This window comes from Anopheles darlingi, chromosome 2 (assembly GCF_943734745.1).
Source record: "Anopheles darlingi chromosome 2, idAnoDarlMG_H_01, whole genome shotgun sequence".
Classification (NCBI taxonomy): Eukaryota; Metazoa; Arthropoda; class Insecta; order Diptera; family Culicidae; genus Anopheles; species Anopheles darlingi.
Window position 1 is genome coordinate 69,750,945 of NC_064874.1, and position 7,612 is coordinate 69,758,556.

General features: G+C 48.4%; 4 protein-coding genes and 2 non-coding genes across 9 annotated transcripts in view; 3 read left to right on the forward strand and 3 right to left on the reverse strand.

The window, feature by feature from the left end:
- The window catches only part of LOC125952409 (uncharacterized), a 310,728-nt gene that overhangs the window by 230,495 nt on the left and 72,621 nt on the right, over positions 1–7,612 (forward strand). The gene's annotated exons all lie outside the window — the stretch shown is intronic.
- On the reverse strand, positions 132–2,680 carry LOC125952350 (COP9 signalosome complex subunit 2). The gene is made up of 4 exons (XM_049681795.1): positions 2,274–2,680; positions 1,698–2,018; positions 820–1,634; positions 132–745 (listed from the first exon to the last, which is right to left on the reverse strand). Exons 1-4 carry the CDS (start codon positions 2,328–2,330, stop codon positions 601–603), a joined length of 1,338 nt encoding a protein of 445 aa, XP_049537752.1. The 5' UTR covers positions 2,331–2,680; the 3' UTR covers positions 132–600.
- Positions 2,847–5,618, forward strand: LOC125952312 (glycine--tRNA ligase). Of its 2 annotated transcripts, XM_049681738.1 has the most exons (5): positions 2,847–2,952; positions 3,021–3,264; positions 3,328–5,008; positions 5,082–5,269; positions 5,337–5,618. In XM_049681738.1, the coding sequence occupies exons 2-5, from the start codon at positions 3,205–3,207 to the stop codon at positions 5,445–5,447; spliced, it is 2,040 nt and encodes a 679-aa protein (XP_049537695.1). In that variant the 5' UTR covers positions 2,847–2,952; positions 3,021–3,204; the 3' UTR covers positions 5,448–5,618. The 2 variants fall into 2 exon arrangements, with proteins under 2 accessions (XP_049537695.1, XP_049537694.1); XM_049681737.1 differs by having other exon boundaries at positions 2,847–3,264.
- On the forward strand, positions 5,748–5,819 carry Trnae-cuc (transfer RNA glutamic acid (anticodon CUC)). The gene has a single exon. It is a non-coding gene; the product is annotated as a tRNA-Glu (tRNA).
- Positions 6,133–6,204, reverse strand: Trnae-cuc (transfer RNA glutamic acid (anticodon CUC)). Its single transcript has one exon. It is a non-coding gene; the product is annotated as a tRNA-Glu (tRNA).
- The window catches only part of LOC125952366 (short-chain specific acyl-CoA dehydrogenase, mitochondrial-like), a 1,571-nt gene continuing 251 nt past the window's right edge, over positions 6,293–7,612 (reverse strand). The window contains exon 2 of the mRNA XM_049681812.1: positions 6,293–7,612. This exon is cut by the window's right edge and continues 4 nt beyond it. Coding sequence (XP_049537769.1) covers positions 6,421–7,612 — 1,192 coding nt within the window. The 3' untranslated portion in view covers positions 6,293–6,420.

Genomic DNA, 7,612 nt, shown 5'->3' on the forward strand with positions numbered 1-7,612 from the left:
GTACAAAGATAATTTAGTGAGAAGGTGATGCTCGATATTGTTAATGAATGATAGTTCTTATGTTAAGCAGAAAAAACATGTTTAAAATTAAATGAAAATTGCACTTTGCAATGAAAATGAACACATATTCGTAACAATGAGCAGTCGCAGTCGGGTTTATTCTTCGCATATTGTTCGCACTCAGCCATAATTGCCCTTCCCACGAATCGTTTGCAGCGTTTCTTGGCTCACCTTTGCTTTTTCCACCAAGAAACGCGATTTTACGCAGTAAAGGTGCCATCTCTCAGTTGTCACAATGATCGCAATTCACAAAGCGTCAGGAAAGGGAAACAGTAGAAGAACTAACAAAAAAAATTATGACGTAAATCATACTTCTCTGCTAAGACTAAAATTACTTTCCAACGCTAAGCGAGCCAACAAGAGAGAGAAGGTGACGTGGGGCAACACGAAAGTGAAAGGCTACTACCACCGGCCAAAAAGTGGCCGATTGTGTCGCCCCGAAGCGGCGCATTCTATCTTAGATCCTCCAAATCACCTCCCTGCGAAGAGTGCTTCCTATATCCTGTCTTTAGATCTCTCCTCTCGAACGCATCCATCCGTTCAAGCCATCTTGTTAATGATGGCTGCCTGCACAGAACCGATTTGGTTGGACCATTTCTCGATGGCGCTATCCCGCTCACCGCTGCGTGCCTCCTTATTGAGCTCCAACACTTGATTCACCTGATCGATGCGGCCCTGTATGGTGCTTCAAAGGGGAAAAAGAACAATTTGTAAATAAAGAAGTTGTTCCATCGCTATTTGAGTAACTGAAAAACTTACTTATCCAATATGCAGGACACAAGCAAACTTTCCACTTCCGCCGGCTCGATGTTGAGCTCGTTCGAGATGAACGGGATCGTGATCTTGGTGTACGGGCGTATCAGCTTGATCAGCACCTGTGTGCGGATGTTACGCAACAGATCCTCGATGTGCTCCCGGATGAACTGATCTGCCATGATGTTGTTACGATTGTTGCGCAGAATCGACTCGAACTCCATGATATCATTGTTTTGGTATGCCGTCACCAGGTTCGTCATCGCGAGGATCTCTGGATCGTTCTTGTACGGTTTTGCTTCCTGTGAGTCGAACGGGTTGATCCCTGACTTCATCAGCATGTTGGCGAGAACCAGATACTTCAGGCAGGTGGTGCGCCGCGATGAACCGGACTCGTCGTAGTTCTTGAACGCTTCGAAGAAGTCGGTGTGTGCCTTCTCAAATTCTCCCTCTCGGAGATGCATCTTGCCTCCACACTCGCGAATGACTCCCATGATTAGAGGGTGCGGAATGGCCGACTTAATGTGCAGCGACTGTTCATAGAGTGCTTTCAGCTTTTTGTTATTCTTCTGTACCGTGTACATTTGGATCTCGAGCGCGTAGATCTCCAGCAGCTGGGTGCCCTTCTTAAGATCGTCCTCACCATCGTCGGTCTGGCAGGATTGATGCAGTTGCTTGAGAATCCGTTGAAGCTTGCCGAAATCGTTACGATCAAAGTACAGCTTTCCCAGCTTTGTGTTGGTTTTGAACCACAGGCGATCGTTTTTGGCGTCCTTCAGAGCCTCCAGCGTTGTCTCGTAGAAGTTTTGCAGCAGTTCCATCTGTGGGATCGAAAGAAAGCGTTATCGAGCCGCTGCTGGAAGCAGTTCAGATTCCGGACTTACATTCTTCGACGTCGAGATGTAATCCAGTATTGAGTTGATCGATTTCTCGGAATGGTTCCGAGTGACGGCGCTCTTAATGTAGGTTAAGAGCTGTTTGTAGCGGGACATCATCTCCTGGTAGTTCTGTAGCTTGAAATTTAGCTTGATCATCTGTTTCAGCGCCTTGAAGCCCCACTCGCCTTTTTCACCATTTTCCAGATCCAGCACCTTCTGGAAGGACTTGAGCGCTTCCTGGGGCGCCTCCTCCTTCAGTGATTTGCTGTTGTAGTACTGATTTTCCAGATCGACATCCGGTTCGGAGTTGCTGTCTTCCGAGTATTCCTGCAGGTTAAAAAAATACCAATTCCGCTCCATGTTAGTCACATAATCACAAGCAAAACGCCGGTTGCCGCAAGCGCTCTCTACAGCCGGCATGCACTCGTTCTCCTCGGTTGCCCCGGCAACCCTCTAGCATCCCGTAATCCTGCCCAGAACACGGTTGACCCAGGAGCACTACGGTGCAGTGATGAAAGGTGGACCTTTCCTAGCAATCGGCTGCGATACCTATTCGGGATAAAGGACGAAAATCCTACTCACCAATCCGTAATCGTCGTCATCGTCGTCGCACATGAAATCGTCGTCGATGTCGGACATGGTGCAGGCTTCTTTGTATCTTTACACAGTCGATAATGACCCACGGCGGAAAACTTCCCGAAACCAGCAGAATAACGGGCCAAAAGCAGGAAAATTCGCAAGGATTTTGCAAAACTTCGTCGTTCGACAATCGCGTTCTTTTCGGCTTTTTCTCCTCGTGGATCTCTGCTGCGGTTCTCCACGTTTTCCGCACTTTTCCGAACCACTTTTGTAAAGCGAACAACGGCGGGAGTTGGGAAACGACCAGAATTATCTCATATCATCGATATCTCGATCAAATTGTCCAAAAAACCTGAGAATTCCTCTTTTTAAAGCAATAATTTCACGAAGCGTACTCGGAACGAACAACAACATGACAGCAGGGCTTCGTCGTTTACTCACCGCGGTTTTAAGAGTCCAAAATTCCGCGGTTCGCGCCGCGGAACCGACTCCTGAATCCGGTTTATACACGAGTGCCTCTGCAGAAAGGGGGCGAAATTAAGGAAGCGCTTCGTGTGGCACGTGCTTTGGCGATAGTATTTTTCGTCAAAGTGCACGTCGGCAAAACACGTTCCGAAAATCGAACTTTTGCTGGTTGATTTGTGCGGATTGCGAAAAGTACTGCTCCTGGTGCTCAGCGGCGGTTAGTGGTCCTTACAGGAGGTGAAGCGTTCCGTAGATGTCCTTTCAGTTTTTATACTCCCTCAGTAGACTTAGCAGGAAAAGCTGTTCACCGTGCGTCTTCGTCCTTCGGAACTTCACCGGTTTTGGTTCGCTGCAGGTTCAGGTTCGAGCCGGGAGTGAATCGAAGAGTGTTCCAGCTAGAAAACCGTTTAATTGGGGTTCGAATAAGCAGCACCGGGACGTAAAATTACGCCTACAGCTACTAGAGACGATGGCCGATCCGAAAATCGAAGAGCAGCTGGCTCCGCTGCGTGAAGCGGTGAAGGAGCAGGTAACGCTGGGAAGGATGATGAAATACAGGAGGTCACATTTCTAACTTTTTGCTTTTCCGTAGGGTGACCTGGTACGCAAGTTGAAGGCCGAAGGAGCCCCTGAAATCGACGTGAAGAAGGCGGTGAACGAGCTGAAGGCTCGCAAGAAGATTCTGGAAGACCGGGAGCTTAGCCTTGTGCCACAGGTTGCCACTTTCGATCGTGCGCGGATGGAAGATCTGCTTAAGCGGCGGTTCTTCTACGATCAAAGCTTTGCCATCTACGGAGGCATCACCGGGCAGTACGATTTCGGGCCTATGGGATGCGCCCTAAAGTCGAACATGATCAACACCTGGCGCCAGTTCTTTGTGCTCGAAGAGCAAATGCTGGAGGTGGATTGCTCCATCCTAACACCCGAACCGGTTCTGAAGGCATCCGGGCATGTCGATCGATTCGCCGATCTGATGACGAAGGATGTAAAGAATGGAGAATGTTTCCGTTTGGATCATCTCATCAAGAATCACCTTGAGAAGCTGGCCGCGGCAAAGGATGCATCGGCCCAACTGAAGGAGGAGTGTGATGATATCGTCATCAAGCTGGACGGCATGACAAAGGATGAGATGGCAGCGATTATGCGCAAGTATGCGATGAAATCCCCAATCACCGGCAACGATCTGACCGAACCGATTGAGTTTAACCTCATGTTTGGCACACAGATCGGTCCGACCGGGCTGGTGAAGGGTTTCTTACGGCCGGAAACGGCCCAAGGTATTTTCGTGAACTTCAAGCGCCTTCTCGAGTTCAACCAGGGCCGATTGCCGTTCGCTGCGGCGCAGATAGGTAACAGTTTCCGTAACGAGATCTCACCACGATCCGGGCTGATTCGCGTGCGTGAGTTCACGATGTGCGAGATCGAACACTTTTGCGATCCGCAGGAGAAGAACCATCCAAAATTCGAGAACGTGGCCGACACGGTGATGACGCTGTACTCCGCCTGTAACCAGATGGACGGCAAGAGTGCGCAACCGGTACGCATCGGTGATGCCGTGGCTAGCGGATTGGTGGCGAACCAAACGCTCGGTTACTTCATGGCACGTATTCAGCAGTTCTTGCACCGCATCGGTATTCTGCCCGAGCGGCTCCGTTTCCGGCAGCACATGGGCAATGAGATGGCGCATTATGCGTGCGACTGCTGGGATGCAGAGTGTCTGACGAGCTACGGCTGGATCGAGTGTGTCGGGTGTGCTGATCGATCTGCGTACGATCTAACGCAGCACACGCAAGCCACCGGAGTGAAATTGGTGGCCGAAAAGAAACTACCGGCTCCGAAAACGATCGAGGTGACGGAGGTGGTACCTAATAAGGCCGCCATCGGTAAGGCGTTCAAAAAGGAGGCGAAGGGAATTACGGATGCACTGGCTAAGCTCAGTCTCGATGATGTGAGCGAGATTGGAAAGAATCTGGAAACCAACGGAGAGCATACCCTGGTGGTCAATGGTGCAGATGTGAAGCTGTCGGGCGATCTGATCGCCGTGAAAAAGACTACGAAAACGGTGCACGTTGAGGAGATCACACCAAGTGTGATCGAGCCATCGTTTGGTATTGGGCGCATCATGTACTCGCTGTTGGAGCATAGCTTCCGCATGCGGGATGGTGATGAACAGCGAAGCTACTTCTCACTACCACCAGTTGTTGCGCCACTGAAGTGTTCCGTTCTGCCGCTCAGCAACAACGCCGAATTCACGCCTTTTGTAAAGAAGATCTGTAAGTGTTCTCCGCTATGAGTTTGCGTCTTTTACGCACATATTTACTATACTTTTCTTATTGCATATTGTAGCATCGGCTCTTACGTCGGTTGATGTTTCGCACAAGGTGGACGATTCGAGTGGATCGATCGGACGACGTTACGCGCGTACGGATGAGATTGCCATTCCGTATGGTATAACGATCGATTTCGATACACTGAAAGAACCGCACACGGTTACGCTTCGAGAACGTGACTCCATGAAGCAAGTTCGGATTGCGGTAAGCCATTAGCTAAGGGACCCAGCGACACACAAAAAGATGATTTCAATTTTAATGTTGCTTTCAGTTGGATGAGGTTGCTCAAACCATCCGTGATCTGGCAACCGGACGAAACAGCTGGGCGCAAATCGAAGAGAAGTACCCACGTTTTGAGCAGCAAGAATCGTCGGCCAAGTAGGTCAAGATGCAGTACATCGATAACTTAAACTCTACACTCTCTGGACCTCGTATGATCGTTCCGCATCACTTTATGCATTTTCTGTAATTCGTTTCAATAGTTTTTCGAAATAAGATTTGATTTTACGTCTGCTAGGTCACTACAATAAAGTGAACGTTATTCTGCTTATATTAAGACGAATTTGTTAGTATTTTGAATTCCAGCTGCATCCGTAACAGCGGAAGAGGAACGGTTATTAGTAAGTGAAGTGATTAACCTTTTTTAAATATTTGTTAGGTATTAATAACTGAGCAAACAAAATCCCATATTGTCTAGTGGTTAGGATATCCGGCTCTCACCCGGAAGGCCCGGGTTCGATTCCCGGTATGGGAAGAGATCTTTTTGATGTATGTTTGTTACCTTTTCCTTAATTTTATTGTTGATTTTGTTATTCACTTATAACCTTTTATACTTTTATCACATACTAACTTTGCAAGCCATTAAGATCGTCAAACAAGGCGTAACTATTAGTTTTCTCTTGTTAATGTATGACCGGTCTGCTAGCTCCCTTGAGTTTTCATGCCTCATCATACTATTAGATGAGAAAAAGTTCGAGAGATTCGTCGTGAAAGTAAGTGAATACAATATCGTTGCATATCTCAACAAAATTAAGGAAAAGGTAACAAACATACATCAAAAAGATCTCTTCCCATACCGGGAATCGAACCCGGGCCTTCCGGGTGAGAGCCGGATATCCTAACCACTAGACAATATGGGATGTTACACTGCGGGATTTCAATACTTAGTACCTGGTTTGTATACTTACTTTAGTATGTCTCGATCTTTTAAGTCATAATAAATAAGGGTTTACATAATATATTTTTCCTTAAAAAAGTTTCACAAAATATAATGTACCTTTCAGGTTATTTTTCCCGTTCTGTGGCATAATTGCATTATGCCTGTCTAAACTATCACCCAACCATCAGTCGGTTCATCAGTCCAGGTCCTTGATGATCGCATCGGCTACGATCGACTTCTGTACGTCTGTTACACCGCCGTAAATCTCAGTAATACGAGCATCTCGATAAAATCGTTCTGCCGGCAGGTTCTTTATATATCCCATTCCCCCCATGATCTGTTGGCAACCGTGTGCCGCAAATGTAGCCGTTTCACCAGCGACCCATTTCGCCATAGAACAAGCTTTAGTCGCTCGCTGTCCTCGATCAACCTCGACGGCTGCCTTTCTTACAAGTAACCGAGCAGTTTCGATACGCATGCCGATTTCGGCAATCCTAGTCCGCACGGCCGGCAAATCTATGAGCGTTCCTCCGAAAGCCGTCCGTTGTTTCGCGTAAGCCACGGATTCTTCCAGCGACGCTTGCGCGATCCCGATGGCCTGTGAGGCTATGCCGATTCTGGCCCTATCTAGTTGTTCCATAGCAATTCTCATTCCACCACCAACTGGTCCCAGCACGTTTTCGGCCGGGATAGAAACGTTTTCTAGCACAAGATCGCACGTAGAGGTACCGCGTATTCCCAGTTTGTCTTCCGGTCGACCGAGCGACAGTCCTTTGGCCTTTGCTTCTTCAAAGTCAACGAGGAACGCAGAGATTCCCTTATAACCAAGCGATGCGTCTATGGTGCCGAAAACTATCCCGGCCACTGCTTCCACACCTGATGTAACCCACGCCTTGCGCCCATTTAATAGCCAGCTTCCATCAGAGGACTGTGCTGCGCGGGTCGTCATCGCAGCCACGTCGGAGCCAGCACCAGCCTCACTAAGTGCAAAAGCACCAATAGTATCGGAAGTATATTTGCTGAAAAACCTGTTTCGTTGGTCATCTGTCCCCAGGCGATCGAGCAGATTGGCGTAAAGGCAGTTGTGAATTGATACGATCGATCCGGTACTCCCGCATCCTCGCGATAGCTCTTCAACGATTAGTGATAAGGAAAGCATATCCATACCGGATCCCCCGAATTGAGGACTCACTGTTACACGCATTAAACCCATCGAGGCCAGCTTGGCTATATGTTGTGCCGGAAAGATGCCTAGCCGATCGATTTCGCTGGCAGCCGGCTTCAACTCCCGATCGCTGAATTGCCGGCATATCCGTTGCAGCTCTCGATGTTCCGCCGAAAGTTCACATACGCTAAATTCTCGTTGGAGCTGTGTCCGTCCCGGGCAT

What these genes read in the sequence shown, in the direction of transcription:
- LOC125952350 (XM_049681795.1), bottom strand. Translation starts at nt 2,330, where the DNA reads ATGTCCGACATCGACGACGATTTCATGTGCGACGACGATGACGACGAT. An exon ending in ATGACGACGATTACGGATTG is followed by an intron (nt 2,019 to 2,273) that starts GTGAGTAGGATT and finishes TTTAACCTGCAG; the next exon opens with GAATACTCGGAAGACAGCAA. An exon ending in ACATCTCGACGTCGAAGAAT is followed by an intron (nt 1,635 to 1,697) that starts GTAAGTCCGGAA and finishes TCGATCCCACAG; the next exon opens with ATGGAACTGCTGCAAAACTT.
- LOC125952312 (XM_049681737.1), top strand. Translation starts at nt 2,989, where the DNA reads ATGTCCTTTCAGTTTTTATACTCCCTCAGTAGACTTAGCAGGAAAAGC. An exon ending in GCCTTTTGTAAAGAAGATCT is followed by an intron (nt 5,009 to 5,081) that starts GTAAGTGTTCTC and finishes TGCATATTGTAG; the next exon opens with CATCGGCTCTTACGTCGGTT. An exon ending in TGAAGCAAGTTCGGATTGCG is followed by an intron (nt 5,270 to 5,336) that starts GTAAGCCATTAG and finishes TGTTGCTTTCAG; the next exon opens with TTGGATGAGGTTGCTCAAAC.